At 30.5% G+C, this 19,544-nt stretch overlaps 1 protein-coding gene across 2 annotated transcripts; it reads left to right on the plus strand.

The window, feature by feature from the left end:
* Positions 1-2,933: 2,933 nt before the first annotated feature.
* LOC101505253 (monooxygenase 1-like) lies at positions 2,934-6,505 on the plus strand. 2 transcript variants are annotated; one of them, XM_073369991.1, is made up of 6 exons: positions 2,934-3,073; positions 3,148-3,294; positions 3,782-3,832; positions 3,915-4,086; positions 4,623-4,869; positions 5,839-6,505. In XM_073369991.1, exons 1-6 carry the CDS (start codon positions 2,994-2,996, stop codon positions 6,375-6,377), a joined length of 1,236 nt encoding a protein of 411 aa, XP_073226092.1. In that variant the 5' UTR covers positions 2,934-2,993; the 3' UTR covers positions 6,378-6,505. The 2 variants fall into 2 exon arrangements, with proteins under 2 accessions (XP_073226092.1, XP_073226093.1); XM_073369992.1 differs by having other exon boundaries at positions 4,635-4,869.
* Positions 6,506-19,544: the final 13,039 nt, after the last annotated feature.

Genomic DNA, 19,544 nt, shown 5'->3' on the forward strand with positions numbered 1-19,544 from the left:
CAGTCGTAAAATAAACAATTCCAGCAAGTTCAGTGATTATGGTACATCCATTAGGCAATTTAATGTGAACAAAATTAATATTTTGAGGGATTAAAAAAAGAAGCAATAAAACAAACATATTTTTGTGGCTCCAAAGTCTAATATCCAAGAAGTGGCATTATTGATATTAAAGACACGAGGAAAAGAAAAAGAACCTGATTGTGCAGAATTTACTAAATGGTTGACACTTGAAGAAGGGTGAAGCAAAGCAAGAATATCATTTTGTTGTTTTTGTGTGAAACCAGAATGTAAATCACTTGAAGGCTCATCGAGAGATTGTAACTTTTGATCATTATCAATGTTAACAGAATTAGCAGCACAAACCTTAGTAGAGTTGTTACCATTCTTGTGAAAATGAGGGGGAAATCCATGTTTTTAGAAACAGACATCCATAGTATGGCCATGATGATTACAGTGAGTACAATAGCGAGAACAACGACCACGACTCTTGGGTAAACCACCACTAGGATTAGAAATGGCAACAATGGTAGGAGACTCCTCAGGATTAGGAAAAAGATGTATTTCTTGTTGTACTAACATAGAAAATACCTTGTTTATGTTGAGAATAGGATCCATTAACCTCACTTGAGATCAAACTGCAGAGTATTGCTCGTTAAGACCTTTGAGAAAACGAATTACATAATCCCCATCAAGATATTCACGAGTCTTGGGAATTAGGGCACATGAACATTTCACAGTACAAGAATAAGAAGGTAAAGGACGAAAATTTTTCTAGCTCTTGCCATAATTGCTTTAGTTTGGTATAGTAAGAAGTAATTGAAGAATCACCTTGACAAAGACTATAAATTTCTTCTTGGAAATCGAAAATCCTAAAAGCATCACCTTGATGATACCTTTCACGAAGTTCAGCCTAGATTTCAGAAATAGACTCTATCCACATGACACTTTAGGCAATTTCACGTTTCAATGAATTGGTGATCCAAGAGATAAGCATAGTGTTGCAACGATCCCACACAATTGAAAGAAGATCATGGAGCGCGACCAAGAATGGTAGTTGGTTGCAGAGAGCGGCGGAGAAACAAGGGCAATGCTTGGATTGTCACTGGGATGCATGAAATAAAGATCTAACGTATCATGTTGATAGCTACGATTCAGAGTCGGATTAGGTTTAGGAGGTGAAGGTTCTTGATGTTCTGATGTATCCATGGAGAACGAAGAAGATTGTTCGTAGTCGAAGGCCATATAGAAGAAAAACAAGGAAAAGAAACAGATTCAACAATGGAGTTTCTATGTTCATTTTTTTCTAATACATTAAACTGAATACTCCTTTTGTTTATTACTCGTCCTCGAAAAGATGAAATCTATTTTACATAATGATTTTTTACTAAATAAAAGGAGAAATAATGACACTTTATATAGCATAATTTGGAGACCTAACAAACACTCCTTTAAATTTACTAACCGTAATACTTAATTACTAAATAATAATTAACCGTTGAAAATAGAAAGTTTATAAAGTTAAGAAGTTCTAACATTACTCCCTCTTATTTTCTTTTATTTTCTGGTCAATTTTATTTATTAAAATATAAATTAGAATTGTTTGTTTGAACAATGTAACATGATCAAAAAAAATTTGCATTTTATCTTCTATGTGTCTATATACTTAAATTTTGCTTCTTTTAAAAAAAATGCATTTATTTATATTATAAATAAAATAGATGTTGAAAATAAAATATATAAAGTATCTTCTAATATAGAAGGTCTGTATTTTATTTCTAACGTCTATTTTATTTATAATACAAATGAATACATCTCCGTTTGTTTTATCTGATAAGAAGAAAAATTTGAATATATTATTTACACAAATAATATGAACATGTTATTTTTTAGTTGCAAAATACAAAATAGTAGAGAGATATTAATTTTATTTATAAATAAAATTGCTAACAAAAGATTAAAGGGAATTAGTTGCAAAATATGATGAATTGATAACCTGTCGACAAAATATGAAGAGATAAGTGGTCAAATTAAAAAAAATTAAAAAATTAAAAAATTAAAAAAAATTAAAAAATTAAAAAATTAAAAAAAATTAAAAAATTAAAAAATTAAAAAAAGTAAAAAAATAAAATAAAAAGAGTATGACATGTGTATCGTAGAAATTCCACAAATGGGTGTGTTGGTTTAGGTCGTTAAAAGATCTTTTTCATGGTTCTTACTATCGAGTCGTAAAATGTTAAATTAGAATTAAATAAAGTTGATGAATTTGATTAAAAAATATAGTAATTTTGTTTTAGCATACTTATGCATTAATATTTAGAGATTTCAAATTGAACTTGTGTTAAGAATATATAAAAACATAAATCCGTAAAAAATAAGAAGTGATAAAAATACAATAATCTTATTTGTGATATAGTAAGAGAGCAAAAGAGAAGGAGAATAGCAAAGATACGTGAGTAATGACGTGGAGAGATATGAAAGAAATGAGATTCTATATAGCTATGGATATTAAGACGTTATCTTAATTATGTAAGATTTATAGAAATTTTATTTGAATGACATGAACTTTCGTTGATTCATCGTTTCTTTTAACAAATTTAAATCTTTGTTGTTTTGATATTCTTTTAAATTTAACGAATGAATATGGTTTCTTATATAATAAAAAAGTAAAAAAACTGAACGTATTAAACACTTTCATTTAACATTTTTTGTGATAAGTATATGCATTTAACGGTTCGATAACTTGCATGTAAAGTATGCTCTAACAACTCAAAAACTAATGAAAAAATGATGAGTTAAAAATTGAATTAATGATTTATTATTCTATTTATCAAAGATCATGCAAAGAACACGGTTGGTTGTTGAGATGAATTTCTTATTTCTTATAAATACATTTGATTCAATTTTGGGATTTTGAACCATAGAAGTCAATAGAATATACACATTTTATTTTCTTGAAAATATTTAATTTCCACCGGCTTGAAAACACGAAGAATATGAAGAGAACGGTAGAAAATGAGGTTGTGATTGTTGGAGGTGGTATATGCGGCCTTGCAACAGCCCTCGCCCTTCATAGGTTTTATGCAATCCAAATTTATATATAAAACTTTGATGTCATAAAAATGAGACTCAATTTTCATTAACTTGCAGGAAGAGAATTAGAAGTTTGGTGTTAGAAAAATCAGAGAAGTTACGTGCTACAGGAGCAGCTATAATTGTTCAAGCTAATGGTTGGCATGCCCTTGATCAGCTTGGTATTGGTTCAACACTTAGACAAACTGCCATTGCAATACAAAGGTAACACAATAAGGTGGAAATAGACCACTTTTGAAAATATTAGAAAGTCTTATGGCTTAATTGCAATTTTTGTCTCCATATTTTAGTTGAATCACGAAAATAGTTCCTTCATTTTATTTTTCCTTTGTTTTGGTCTTCAAATAGAACTTTAATTTAAAACTTGATGAAATGTCATTTTTTTGCGCTTATTTAAACCATATCATGACTTAAGATCTCGTGGTACAACAATTGTACATGAGATCTATGATAATAATAAATGATGTGGTGTGTCTTAAAAAAAATATGACTCCATAAAATTCTATTTGGGAACCAAAACTAGAGAGAAATAAATGAAGGTACTATTTTCATTATTCAACTAAAATAAAAAGACCAAAACTGTAATTAAATCAGTCTTACATTAACAATGGTTGGTAAAGGATAAATAAATTTCAATATCATCATCATCATCTTATATTTGGGTGATGATAACTGAATGAACTTAATTCAGAGGAATGTTCACATCACTTAGCGAGAAGGAGCCAAAGGAATTAGCATTTGGGTGAGTTTGCATAGCACATTAACCTCTCTATTAAGTTAACTAGAATAGAAAACATGTAGACATGATTTGGTTAATTAAATAGGATTAATCAAGAATTTCGGTGCTTAAAGCGCACTGATTTGATCAAAGCCATAGCCAATTGTTTGCCTATGGAAACTATAAGGACTGGTTGTGAAGTACTTTCCATAGAATTAGATCCAGTAACAAGGTATCCACACCTTATGCTTAGCAATGGAACTATCCTTCAAGCCAAGGTATGTATGTATCTTTCCTAATTCCATCTTTATAATAATTATAATAAGTAAATGACTAAACAGCTTAATCCTAAATGTGTAAAGCAATATCACAGTTAGTTTAATTTCAAATAAACTAACTTATATAACTATTTCTAAAGTCATGCACATGATTGATCATGATGTATAAACTATGTACAATATTTTACACAACATAAAAATTAAACTTAATTTAATCTCAAATATATTTTTTGTTGATAAATTCGGTCTTTAAAATGATTGACAAAAGAGGTATTATAAATATATTTACAATTGAGTGATGCGATAAAAGATCAAAAAAGAAGTTTTACCTAGAAAAAATAATTTTATAAATTTGAAGGTATTGAATACACAATTTCAAAAAAAATAATTTCACATTTAGTTTCTTTGTAAGTGTCTCAAAAACACTTTAGCATTTTCATATATTTATAGATTATTATCATGACACATTCCACAACTAAAATAAAGGTTTATTCAAAGGAAATCGATGTCACTGCAATTAATAAAATCTACGTTAGTTGATATATCAGGTTGTAATTGGATGTGATGGAGTGAATTCTACCATTGCAAATATGGTTGGGCTACACCAAACGAAGCTATTGCGTTTCTCTACATGTGTTGCTCGTGGCTTCACAAAGTACCCAAATGGTCATCAATTTGCTAGTGAGTTTGCTCTGATTAGTAGAGGTCAAATCCAACTCGGAAGGATCCCAGTCACTCACAACCTTGTTTACTGGTTTCTAACGAGACCCACCACTTCTCAAGGTTATTAATTTCAACTCCCCACTCCAATCTAGTAAACTCACTTTCTACATATACTTAATCATATTTCACTTATTAATATATACTCAACTACTTTTTAAACAAGATTATATTTTAATATTAAAAATTGAATCTCTAATAAAAGAAATATTAAAAATTTAAAAAGAATCATCATTTAATTAAATCGTAAATATTATATAAAAAATGTAAATAACATTACAATAAGATTAAAAAGAGACATCTTAGTAAATAACATAAAAAAGAGTTTGGTCAATGACATCAAAAATTCAAAATGAATCACTATCACTATTTTTTTACATAGAAAATGCGACTTTTTAGAATCGATTCCAAAATTTTATGCGTCAAAACATCACATTTTATTGTTAATTATTAGAACATATATAATAATTTGTAAATGTTAGACAATATATAATTAATATTTTTAGGTCATATGTTGTGGCCTAACCTACGGAGACTATGGGTCGAGCCCGTATATACTAAGAAAAATTAAGTTATCAGCAATGATTAGAGATATAAAAAACTACCCTATGCATCTCATTTTTAAATGTCTCAATTTGTGGTTAAGTAAACCTCATAAACTAGTGTAGAATATTTATATTTTAATTAATTATTATAGTTTACATTTTTTATATTAAATGTCATATATATTAAAAGTTTCTAAACATATGTTTGGAAACTCTTATTTCCACGGTGAAAACCAATGTCAAACTAAAAGCTACCTCACATACCTTCAAGTGGATGCACGTCTAGTGTTTGTTATATTGCGCTCTATCATTATATACTGAATTTCTAAAGCATATGTTATTTTGAAACAAACATAAAATGCTAAAGTTACCAAATATTTGAAATGGAGGGACTATGAAATCTGTTATACTATATAATTGTAGTTAGTTATTACACTTTTACTAAATATTTAATATTTGGGAACTGATGTTCAACCTACAAAAGCAGATTCAATAATTTCAAAAGATCTACCTCTTATTAGACAATCATTAGTAGAATCAATGGAGGGTTTCCCAATACTTACAATAGACATGATACGTAGTTGCAAGTTGAACTCTTTGCATCTCACATATGACTTGAAGTATCGACCACCATGGGATTTGCTACTTAACAACTTCAAAAAAGGTACAATTGTAGTTGCTGGTGATGCAATGCATGCCACTGGTCCATTCATTGCACAGGGTGGCTCAGCTTCCATTGAAGATGCAATTGTTCTTGCTAGATGTCTAGCACAAAAGATGCACAATTCAACAAAGGTGATAATAGACCACAATGTTATTGAAGAAGCATTTGACAAATATGTTAAAGAAAGAAAAATGAGAATCTTTTGGCTCTCTTTACATACTTTCCTTGTTGGGAAGAAACTTGATACAAAATCATTGATGGTCAGAGCTGTATTCCTTGCAATCATGTTTGTTCTATTTAGAGATCCAGACTGCCATTCACGGTATAACTGCGGAACTTTACATCATGAGGAAGAAGATTAACATTACACATGATTTCAAATATAATCTTGTCCTACATATGTATTATTGAGTTTATTAGCATTTCAATTAGACTTGTGTCTAGATTGATTTGGTTAAAATTGAATTTAAAATAAAGTGATTTGTGTTTAGTGTTGAAACAAAATTCTAAATTAATGTTTTGATGATGATTAAACAAAAGTTAATTAAGACTTCTAATTATGATTCTAAGTGTTTTGGTATTTAACATGTGTAATTGAGTGTGTTAAAATAAGATAAGTACCAAGTATTACAAAACATATCTTATTAAAATCAAGAAAGTAAAATCAGTAAAACGAAGAACGTTTTTGATAGATTTCTGAAAAACAAATAACGTTCTCCACATCTACCATAAACCAGAATGATCAGATTTTTATGTAAAAGATTAGATCCAGGAAGGGTTATCCATTTCATATCTTCATCGGAAATACACAAGGGTCAATCTAAGCAAGAATTATTCCAGAATTCGAAGGCTCAACACTTTGCTTCATAAAATGCATAAAGCAAGATCATTCTCCAAGTCAAGCAAGTGCAAGTACAACTGACAGACTGTAAAACGACACTACTGTTGTACCTTTAAACAGACCTGCACACATGATTCAAACCTTGTAATCATTTCAGACAACTATCAAGATCACAAATATAAGTTAGCTCATCTCAGACCAATTCGCAGAACGTTCTTGGATCTCAAGAACATTCTTAGTTTCAACAAGAACAATTTGTTTTATGACTGATCTTATCCATTCACTTACTCATGACAGTTGGCCTACTTCCAACGATTAAATGAGCTATCATAAGCACCCTTGAAAGCCTATAAATAAAGCTTCACGATGAAGAACAAACCAGAACTCAAAGTGTCAAGCAAAACATCACTCATTCAATCATACTCGAGCTTCTCAAAATCATTCTAAGTTGCAGTTCCAGTTTTTAGTGTGATATTAGAATCAATGATTACTGAGTTCTAAAATATAGAATCTATTTCTCAAACAAGAGTTGAGCAATATCCAGATTCTAACATTTTCAAAATCATTACTTTGTAACTCAAGGCTATATTGTTAACATAGCTTGAGTAGTGTGAAAAATCCTTTTACGATTTAAAAGGTAGCTTGTAAAATCCTTTCTGAAATAGTGTAAGGTAACTTGTGGAAATCCTTTCTAGGTTGAAACGTAGAACTGTGTAATAGGTCACGACTGATCTGTAAAAAACTGTGTAAAAACCAAGAACATTCTTGCTTTGAGCACTTAGTGGAGAATCTCGCATTTGTGAAGACTGGAGGTAACCCGTGTTGGGTGAACTAGGATATATGCTTGTGTGACCTCTCTATCCCTATCTTTATTTATTATTTGTCTTACAATCAATTTTTATATTGATAAATTGATATTGTTGTTTTTCCACTAACCAAGAACGTTCTTCGTTTGTAACCAAGATCAATCTTGAGTTAAACATTTTAGTTTTTAAACATGAATTTTAAAAAAGAATCAATTGTAATCCAAACTCCCTTCCTTATAATTGACATTGTTACTTCATTTGGCATTAGAGTCAGTCTCTAAGATTAAACACCCAAAAAGTGTTAGAGCAAAAGATTCAGGAAGATAATGTCAAAAGTTAAATACATTGTTGAAGGAGGGTCATCAAACAGACCACCATACTTTGATGGCTCAGATTATTATTTATGGAAAAGCAAAATGCAATTGTTCCTAAAGTCACAAGACACTAGTATGTGGTGAATCTTCATAGATGGAGACTTCATACCAAGAGTAGATCAAGCCGATTCAACATCTTCTGAAAAGAAATAAGCAGATTAGACAGCAAATGAAAAATCTAAGGTACTTCTAAACTCAAAAACTCAATTATTTTTATCATGTGCTTTAAGCATGGAAGAAAGTGAAAGAGTAGATGAATGTGATACGACAAAGAAAGTATGGAACAAATTGCAAACTCACCATGAAGGAACAAGCCATGTTAAGGAAACAAGAATTGACATTGGCATTCGAAAGTTTGAATTATTTGAAATGAACGAAGGAGAAACAATCGATGAAATGTACTCAAGATTTACAATCATAGTGAACGAAATGTGTTCTCTTGGCAAAGCCAATTCAGTGCAAGACAGAGTAAGAAAGATCATGAGATGTCTTCCAATCATGTGGATACCAATGGTGAAAACTATAAGTAAAGCCAAGAATCTTGAGGTACTAGGCTTGGAAGAACTTATTGGAACTCTAAGGGCGCATGAATTACTGTTACAAGAAGATAAACCTGTAAAGAAAGGCAAAATAATAGCTTTAAAAGCATCTCAAAATTCACCAAGTATTCAACAAACAAATGAGAAAAGTAACTCAGAAGATAGCCAAGAAGATATTGATGAAGAGATTGCTCTCCTCACAAGAAAGATACAAAGAATGATGAGGAGAAGAGATCAGATCAAAAAAGGATCTCTAGATAAAAAGGACTTCAAGACTGAAGTAGATAAAAGTAAAATCACTTGTTTCGGATGCAACAAACAAGGACATTATAAAACTGAATGTTCATTGAACAAAAGAGTACCAAAGAAATTCCCCTTCAAGAAGAAGTCAATGATGGAAACCTGGAATGATTCTAATGAAACAAAAACAAATGAGCCTGAAGAAGCCAACCTATGTCTGATGGCAAACACTGAAGATATAGAGGTAACAAATTATGAACCTTGTCTTTTATGTGAACATATGGAAAAAGAATTTGATAATTTGCTAAATGATTCAAACTTTCTTATCCAAAAGTGTAGTTCTTTTGAAGAAAAATTTCACAAAGAAAAAGAAAAGAAAGAGAAAACTTAGGCCATAAATGAGAAACTTAAAGATCATTAAAAATCTTAAAGAGTGTTAACTAAAAAACTTAGAAACTGAAATTTCAAAAAGTCAAGAACGATCTTCACCTCAAAAGAAAAACGTTCTCCTTAAAGCTGAAGTTGAAATTCTTAATAATGATTTGTCAAATTTCATTAAAGCTACTAAAACCTTTCAAAGAATCATGGGATCTCAAGTAGGAATATTTGATAAAGTTTATAACGCCTAGTCATTTTATTTTATTTTTATATTTTACTTTGGGAGTCGAAATAAGTGTTGACGATATTATTTTAATTTTTGGTAATAATATTAATAATAATAATAATAATAATAATAATAATAATAATAATAATAATAATAATAATAATAATAATAATAATAAAAGCATGCAACCATTAAAAAACAAGTTCCGTGGCTTGGATGGAAATGCCACATTCCCCATTCCTATCTTAATGTTCCCCACTTATGGCTTAACATTCCTCACTTCTGTATTAAAAGAAAAAAACAAAACAAAACGGATGTCTTCTATTCAAAAACGCTGTGAAAGAGTTTAGGAGAGAAAAAAGAAGGAATTCAAGAAAGAGATGGCAATTCATCACATCAAGTGTAGTACAATTGGAGCAAAAAGACCGATGCGTGAGAATTTAATGACGACACTTATATCAGTAAGGGCATCACTCCAATTATATCTATGTATGATTGTATTTATTTTAGAATTTGTGAGATTAAATATATACTGTGTTGAAAAGCTTTTATCAAATGTTGGAAAATAAATATGGTGTGATATGTTGTTATAATGGTTGTGTTGAACATATTCAAAGTGTGAAGAATAAATATTATGTGATATGTTTTTATAATTGTTGTGTTGAACAGTACCAAAATGTGAAGAATAAATGTTATGTGATATGTTGTTATAATGGTTGTGTTGAACATATTCAAAGTGTGAAGGATAAAAGTTATGTAAAATGTCGTTAATGAGTCAGCCTCGTATTATATTAATGATTTATTAAAGTGTTCACATTCATACATTCGTTCATAGTCGTGTGGTGGTACGTCCATAATTGGTTGGAGCCCACGTATCCTTGCGAAGATTTTGAGTTAGTGGTGTTGCTTGGAAGGACCCACGAACCCCTTGCGGAGGAGGCGATATTCCGGAATCATTACATTGGCATATAGATTAAGTAATAAGGTCTGAGGTATGTTGTATATGCATCAATCGAAGTGTTTTATAAAGATAATTGATACATTGTATCTACTGGTCAAATATGTGATATAGTACTCTTATATCTTATCGTTATTGTACCTCTTGATCGTTTGGATGGATGAATTAATGTTATTAATTATGTAGATACCGTAACGTTATATTTGTATTGTTACTGTACCTGTTGTTGGTCGCTTGGATGAATGAATTAATGTTATTAATTATGTAGATATCTTAGTGTTATATTTGTATTGTCATTGTCACTGTATCTGTTGTTGGTCGTTTGGATGGATGAAGTAATGTTATTAATTATGTAGATATCGTAATGTTATATGTGTATTATCATTGTACCTGTACCTGTTGTTGGTCGTTTGGGTGAATTAATGTTATTAATTATGTAAACATTGTATTGTTTTATTTTATTGTTATTTATTTATTATTATTGGTAAGTATTTTGGAGATGGCCCTTACTTTTGGACAGATGATATTCCTAATCTACTTGCACATCCGAAGAAGTTTTAAGAAGAGTAGATGGAACCTCTTGTTTAATTCTAGGGTTAGTGAACAGCTTTTGGAAATTTATTTATGTTGAACTCTAGGCTATGTCAATTATCATTTTAGTACTACATTTCTGAACCTTATAATTTGAGTATTAAGTATCTAATTGTGATACTCATGGATTTTAAATTAATAATGGATTATTTGTTTGTTTGTTTGAAATTACATGGGAAATTATATATTTTATTTTAAAAAAAATAAAAATAAAAATAAAAATAAATAAATAAATAAATAAATAGGATGTTACAAAGTTGGTCTTGGTTTTGATAAAACTCAAAAAATCAAAATGTATGAAAACTTTTTTGTTCCTGAAAAGAAAGAAGAAAAATGCAAAATTAAATGTTTATATTGCAACAAAATTGAACATTTGGAATTTGCGTGCTATTTTTATAAATAAAAAATAAAAAAATAAAAAAAGATGAAAAAATCAAGAACAAAAATATCTTCAAAAAAGGTGAACATTTTGAAACGAAAACTAAATTTTATCAAAATCTAAAAAAAAAATAACATTCTACAGAAAATGTACCAAACGAAGAACATTTTGGAGCTTTACCAAAATCAGTTGCAACTCAGTTGTCTAAACCTTTTTCAAAATAAACCACTAGATATTCCTCCTGGTCCAAGATTGGCCACTATGAGACAACATATAACATTAAAAAGTTAATGGAACAAATCATGCAGGATGGTTTTCCAAATATCAAGAAAAAACTATGGTTCTTGGACAGTGGTTGTTCAAGACATATGACAGATGACAACAATTGTTTCATATCCTTTTATCAAAAAGGATGGAGGGTCCGTAACATTTGGGAACAATGATTAAGCAAAAATCAAAGGCAAAGGTACCATAGGTAAAGTAAATTCTGCCAAAATCAATGATGTTCAATATACTGAATGATTAAAACATGACCTTCTAAGCATTAGTCAACTCTGTGATAATGGCTTTGAAGTTATTTTTAAACCAAACATATGTGAAGTAAGAATGACAAATTCTGGTGAAATTATACTTTCTGCATCTAGGAAGTAAAACCTTTATGTTTTATACATCGAAGAATTATCAGTCAAATCTTGCCTTATGTCCATAAATAAATACAAATGGATATGGCATAAAAGAACGAGACATGTAAGTATGAAAACAATTTCAAATTTATCAAAATTATGTCGTGTTAGAGGACTTCCTAAAATAAACTTTAAAAAAGATAAAATATGTGAAGCTTGTGCAAAGGGAAAACAAGTTAAGAGTAGTTTTCACTTAAAAGAATTTATATCGACTAAAAAACCTCTTGAACTACTTCACATTGATCTTTTTGGTCCCAACAAAACCACTAGTCTAAGAGGTATGAAATATGATTTTGTCATTGTTGATGACTTTTCTAGATACACATGAATACTATTTATAAAACAAAAGGATGATGCATTTGAGGCCTTCAAAAACTTCTGTAAAAAAAGTTCAAAATGAAAAGGATTCCAATATAATCACTATGAGAAGTGATCGTGAAGGTGAATTCATTAATGCATCCTTCAAAACGTTTTTTTGATGAACTTGGCATCTCTCATAATCTATCTTGTGCAAGAACTCCTCAACAAAATGGAGTTGTTGAAAGAAAGAATAGAACTTTGCAAGAGATGGCAAGAATGATCTTGGAAGAATAAAATGTTGAAAATTATTTCTGGGCTAAAGCTATAAACACTTCTTGTTATATTTTGAGTCGTGTTTCAATTAGAAAAATCATAAACAAAACACCCTATGAGATCTGGAAAAATGGAAAACCAAACATTTCATGTTTTTCACATCTTTGGTTGTTACTACTACATCTTAAACAACAAATATAACTTGGGAAAGTTTGATGCAAAATCGGACAAAGCTATATTTTTAAGATATTCAACAGAATCTAAAGGATGTCGTATCTTTAATTTGAAAACCAAAACTGTTGAAATAAGTATGCACATATTATTTGATGATCTTGATTTAAAAAAGAAAGATGATGAGGAGGAAGAAAAATCTGGGCAAACGCAGCAGATTGTTCCGCAGGAAAACGAGATTGATAAACAATCTTCGTTTCAAACTCCTCCTATAAGTTGGAAACTAATAGGTGATCTTCCTCATAATCACATCATTGGAGATACAACTGATGGCATTAGAACAAGAATGTCATTTAAAGATGATGTAAACAACAACATGACAATGATATCTCAAATGGAACCAAAATTCATCAAAGACGCAATAGTTGATCAATCTTGGATTGATGCGATCAATCTCAAGCAAAGGGAATTTGAAATGAGCATGATGGAAGAATTAAGATATTTTCTTGGTTTACAAATAAAACAACATAAAAATGGAATTTTAATATGTCAAGAAAAATATATCAAGGATCTCTTAACAAAATACAAAACGAATGAAGTCAAAATTATGATCACTCTCATGCATCCATCATCCTCATTAGGTAAAGATGAAAATGGAAAATCAATCTCTTAAAAAGAATATAGGGGTATGATTGGATCATTAATTTATTTAACTGCAAGTAGACTTGACATTGTATTCGCAGTAGAATTGTGTGTTAGATTTCAATCTTCACCAAAAGAGTCTTATTTAACTATAGTAAAAAGAACTTTTTGTTGTCTTGTTGATACTACTGATCTTGGCCTTTGGTATAACAAAGGTTCTCATTTTGATTTTGTAGCTTATTGTGATGCCGATTATGTTGGTGATAAGATCGAAAGAAAGAGCACAAGTGGTGCATGTCAGTTCCTATGAGAAGCTTTGGTAAGCTAGTCTTTGCTTTATCAACCACTAAAGTTGAATATGTCTCAGCAGCAAATTATTGCTCCCAAGTCTTATTGATCAAAAAATCAACTTGAAGATTTCTCAGTAAGATATTCTCATATTCTAATATATTGTGATAATACTAGTGTTGTTAGTTTATCTAAGAACCCTATTCAGCATTCAAGGTCCAAACATATTGAAACTAAACACCATTTTATTAGGGATCATGTGAATTAAAAAAATTGAATTAACCTTTGTTGATACAAAGAATCAGTTAGCTGACATTTTTGAAGTAGCAATGTTAATTTACAAGAAATGGGGGTTTGAATTGTAAATTCACCCTTTTAAAATTCCTATTAAAAACTTAAGAAAATAACTCAAGATTGATATTGGTTGTGAAAACAGAAAACGGATAACGTTCTTGGCTTTAACCAGAAAATAGAGAACGTTCTTGGTTAGTTAAAATCAGTAATTCAGTTTATGTATTTAACTTGATAATCAATCAGATTGAAAGTAAATAGATAAGGGGAGAGATACCACACTAGGATATATCCTGGTTCACCCAACTCAGGCTACGCTCAATCCTCATTGAAGGATTAAAATATAACCTTCTCAGCATTAGTCAACTTTGTGATAATGACTTTGAAGTTATTTTCAAACCAAACATATGTGAAGTGAGAATGGCAAATTCTGGTGAAATTATATTTTCTTCATCTAGAAAGAAAAACCTTTTTATTTTATGCATTGAAGAACTACCAGTTGAATTCTGCCTCATGTCCATAAATAAAGACAAATGGATATGGCATAAAAGAACTGGACATGTAAGCATGAAAAAAATTTCAAATTTAGCAAAATTAGATATTGTTAGAGGACTTCCTAAAATAAATTTTAAAAAAGATAAAATATATGAAGCTTGTGCAAAGGGAAAACAAGTTAAGAGTAGTTTTATATCAACCAAAAAACCTCTTGAACTACTTCACATTGATATTTTTGGTCCCATCAAAACTACTAGTCTAAGAGGTATGAAATATGGATTTGTTATCGTTGATGATTTCTCTAGATACACATGGGTACTATTTTTAAAACAAAGGATGATGCTTTTAATGCTTTCAAAAACTTTAGTAAAAAGGTTCAAAATGAAAAGGAATCCAATATAATCACTGTGAGAAGTGATCATGGAGGTGAATTCATTAATGCATCTTTCAAAACATTTTTTGATGAACTTGGTATCTCTCATAATCTATCTTTTGCAAGAACTCCTCAACAAAATGGAGTTGTTGAAAGAAAAAATAGAACTTTGCAAGAAATGGCAAAAACTTTCTTGGAAGAATCAAATGTTGAAAAGTATTTATGGGCAGAAGTTATAAACACTTCTTGCTATATTTTGAATTGTGTTTCAATTAGAAAATTCATAAACAAAACTCCCTATGAGATTTGCAAAAATAGGAAACCAAACATTTCTTTTTTTCACATCTTTGGTTGTTATTGCTACATCTTAAACAACAAAGATAACTTGGAAAAGTTTGATACAAAATCAGACAAAGCTATATTTTTTAGGATATTCAAAAAATGTAAGGGATATTGTATCTTTAATTTGAAAACCAAAATTATTGAAATAAGTATGCACATATTATTTGATGAGTTTGATGATCTTGATTTAAAAAAGAAAGATGATGAGGAGGAAGAACAATATGGAAAAACACAACAGATTGTTTCCCAGGAAAACGAGATTGATAAACAATCTCCGTTTCAAACTCCTCCTAGAAGTTGGAAACTAATAGGTGATCATCCTCATAATCACATCATTGGAGATAGAGTTGATGGCATTAGAATAAGGAATGTCATTTAAAAATGGTGAAAACAGCAACATGGTAGTGATATCCCAAATGGAACCCAAATCTATCAAAGAGGTTATAATTGATCAATCTTGGATTGATGCAATGAAAGAAGAACTTCTTCAATTTGAGAAGAATGAAGTCTGGACCCTTGTTCCAGATCCACTAGATCAAACAATTATTGGAACAAGATGGGTCTTCAGAAACAAGTTAGCTGAAGAAGGAAAGATTCTAAGAAAAAAAGCAAGGTTAGTTGCTCAAGATTACAATCAACAAGAAGGAATAGACTATGATGAAACTTTTGCTCCAGTTGCAAGGTTAGAAGCCATGCAAATTCTTCTTGCATATGCATCTTATAAACATATCAATTTTTTTCAAATGGATGTTAAAAATGCATTCTTAAATGGCTTTATAAATGAACAAGTTTATGTTCATCTACCTTTCAGTTTTGAAGATCAAAAGAAGCCAAATCAAATTTTTAAACTCACCAAAGCCTTGTATGGTTTAAAGCAAGCTCATAGAGCTTGGTATGAAAGATTAAGTTCCTTTTTTATCAAAAATGGATTTTCTCGTGGAAATATTGACACAACACTTTTTAAGAAAACACATAAAAATGATATTCTCATTGTTCAAGTGTATGTTGATGATATTATTTTTGGATCAACAAATGATAAAATGTGTGAGGATTTTTCCAAACTCTTGCAAAGTGATATTGAAATGAGTATGATGGAAGAATTGAGATATTTTCTTGGTTTACAAATAAAGCAATATAAAAATGGAATTTTCATTTGTCAAGAAAAATATATCAAGGATCTTTTAACTAAATACAAAATGAGTGAAGCCAAAATTATAGCCACTCTCATGCATCCATCATCCTCATTAGATAAAGATGAAAATGGACAATCAATTTTTAAAAAAGAATATAGGGATATGATTGGCTCATTACTTTATTTAACTGTGAGTAGGCCTGACATTGATTTTGTAGTAAAATTATGTGCTAGGTTTCAATCTTCATCAAAAGAATCTCACCTAACTGCTGTGAAAATAATTTTTCGTTATCTTGTTGGTACTATTGATCTTGGCCTTTGGTATAGCAAAGGTTCTCATTTTGATTTTGTAGCTTAATGTGATGCCGATTATGCTGGTGATAAGATCGAAAGAAAAAGCCCAAGTGGTGCATGTCATTTCTTAGGAGAAAAGCGTTGATAAGCTAGTCATGTAAAAAGCAAAACACAATTGCCTTATCCACCACTTAAATTGAATACGTTTCAACAGCAAATTGTTGCTCTCAAGTCTTATGGATCAAAAATCAACTTGAAGATTTTTCAGTAAGATACTCTCACATTTCAATATATTGTGATAATACTAGTGTCATTAATCTATCTAAGAATCCTATTCAGCATTCAAGATCCAAACATATTGAAATAAAAAATCATTTTATTAGGGATCATGTGAACAAAAAAGATATTGAATTAATCTTTGTTGATACAAAGAATCAGTTAGCTGACATTTTTTTTAAAACCTCTTGTTGAAGAAAGCTTCAATTCTATCTAAGAACGATTAAAAATCATCAAAAATCATGCACAAGATCGCTAAAAATGAAACCAGAACGTTTTGGTCATAACGGAGAACATTCTCCGTTTTGAGCTTGTTTGCTCAAGAACGGTCTTCGTTTTTCATCATGAAAAACTTTCAAAATCAGCTTTTGAACTGAAACGTCTGCTAACTTTTCAAAAGGTAACGGCTACGCATGCCCCGCCTGTCACTCTCTCCACTCTTAAATCAACTGCATTCATCTCAAGAAAGTTCATCCTTCTTCACAAACCAACAACTTCAACCTTTTTTTGACAACATTGAACATTGCTCACCTCAATAACGTTATTCCCCTCTCCAACATGCTGAAGAACGTTCTCCATCTCCACCTATTCCACAAAATCTGAATCATATCCTTGATAAAGTTTTTCCTCCAACGTCTACTACTCTACCCTTCACCAATCCATTCTCTTTAGGTAATCTATGCCCTTCACTTTAAATTCAGCGCACCTCTATGATGTCACCAGCCTTTGTGTCCCCACAGAAAAAATCTTCCTCTATCTTTGGAATAAGTCAATATTTGGTCTTTCCAGATTCAGACATAGCTGGTCCATCTGTGTCTCATCATTCTGCTCCTACAAACTCTCTTCCTCCCATTAATACTTCATTTGCCACCTTATCTACATTTTGCACCACTAGTGTTCCATATCAAGATACTCCTCTCACCACTCTAATTGATGATGAACAGTGTCCTTCTAAAAGAACCGAAATGGAAAAGGAAACATCCAAAACATTTAAGGAAATCCCCAAAATATGTGCTGCCCTTCAAACCATAATAGCAAGGCAAGCTCATCAGGACAAAGAGCAGGCTATTATGCGGAACTGGATGGCTACTCAACTTGCTCCCAAGCTCGGACTTGAGCCTCCAATGCCTAATCCTCCTCCAATTTTTCCTCACATACCTCAGCCGTCACTATCTCCATCAACTGAAGGGTCTTCACCTTCACTGTCTTTCTGATTTAGCTTTAGATTAACTATCCTAATTCTTTTTGCCATGACAAAGGGGGATAAGTTATTTAGATTTTAAGAATCAGAAGTTCTTTTTGTATGACTACTTACTACTTCTGTATTTTTGTTTTGTTTTGAACCATCTTGTAATGATCTTGATCTTGATCTTTATTGTTATATGAATGAAATATTATTATTTGGTTCAAATGATTAGCACATATTGAGGGGGAGGTGTTACTAAAAAGCTCTCTGAATTATTATTAGTATCAAAATTAAAAATCTAAATTAACATGTTTTGTCATCCTAAAAAAGGGGGAGATTGTTGAGACAAAATCCCAAATTAATGTTTTGTTGATAATTAAATAAAAAGTTAATAAAGACTTCTAATTATGATTCTAAGTGTTTTGGTATTTAACATGTGTATTTAAGTGTGTTAAAACAAGATCGGTACAAAGCATTACAAAGAAAATCGTATTAAAATCAAAGAAAGCAAAATCAGTAAAACGAAGAACGTTCTTGACAGATTTCTGGAAAATGAAGAACGTTCTCCACATCTGCCATAAACAAGAATGATCAGATTTCTATGTAAAAGATTAGATCCAGGAAGTGTTATCCATTTCATATCTTCATCAGAAATATAAAAGCATCAATCTAAGCAAGAATCATTCCAGAATTTGAGGACTCAACACCTTACTTTATAAAAAGCATAAAGCAAGATTATTCTCCAAGTTAAGCAAATGCAAGTACAATTGACAGGTTGTAAAGGACACTGCTGTTGTACATTCAAAACAGACTTACACATGTGACTCAAAGATTGTAATCATTCCAGACAACTGTCAAGATCACAAATACAAGTCAACTCGTCTCAAACCAATTCGAAGAACATTCCTGGTTTCAGCATGAAAAATCCTACTTTATGGTTGATTTTATCCATTCACTTACTCATGACAGTTTGCCTACTTCAAACGGTTAAATGAGTTGTCATAAGCAAAACATCATAACAAATCATGATGAAGAACAAATCAGAACTCAAAGTGCCAACCAAAAAATCACTCATTCAAATCATACTCGAGCTTCTCAAATCATTCTAAGTTGCAGTTCCATTTCTTAGTGTGATATTAGAATCAATGATTACTGAGTTCTAATATATAGAATCTATTTCTCAAATAAGAGTTGAGCAATACCCATATTCTGACATTCTCAAAATCATTACTTTGTAACTCAAGGCTATATTATTAACATATCTTGAGTAGTTGAAATCCTTTTATGATTTAAAATGTAATTTGTAAAATCCTTTCTGAAACAGTTTAAGGTAACATGTGGAAATCCTTTATAGGTAGAAAGGTATAACCTTGTAATACATCAAGACTGATATGTGGAAATAGTGTGAAAACCAAGAACGATCTTGCTTTGAAGTACTTAGTGGAAAATCT

The sequence above is a fragment of the Cicer arietinum genome, chromosome 6 (genome assembly GCF_000331145.2).
Source record: "Cicer arietinum cultivar CDC Frontier isolate Library 1 chromosome 6, Cicar.CDCFrontier_v2.0, whole genome shotgun sequence".
Taxonomy (NCBI): domain Eukaryota; kingdom Viridiplantae; phylum Streptophyta; class Magnoliopsida; order Fabales; family Fabaceae; genus Cicer; species Cicer arietinum.

Bases quoted from the DNA above. Each gene is read 5' to 3' on its own strand.
- LOC101505253 (XM_073369991.1), top strand. From the start codon at position 2,994: ATGAAGAGAACGGTAGAAAATGAGGTTGTGATTGTTGGAGGTGGTATA. The intron at 3,295-3,781 runs GTAACACAATAA...AACTTAATTCAG, and splicing joins ACTGCCATTGCAATACAAAG to AGGAATGTTCACATCACTTA. The intron at 4,087-4,622 runs GTATGTATGTAT...AATCTACGTTAG, and splicing joins GAACTATCCTTCAAGCCAAG to TTGATATATCAGGTTGTAAT.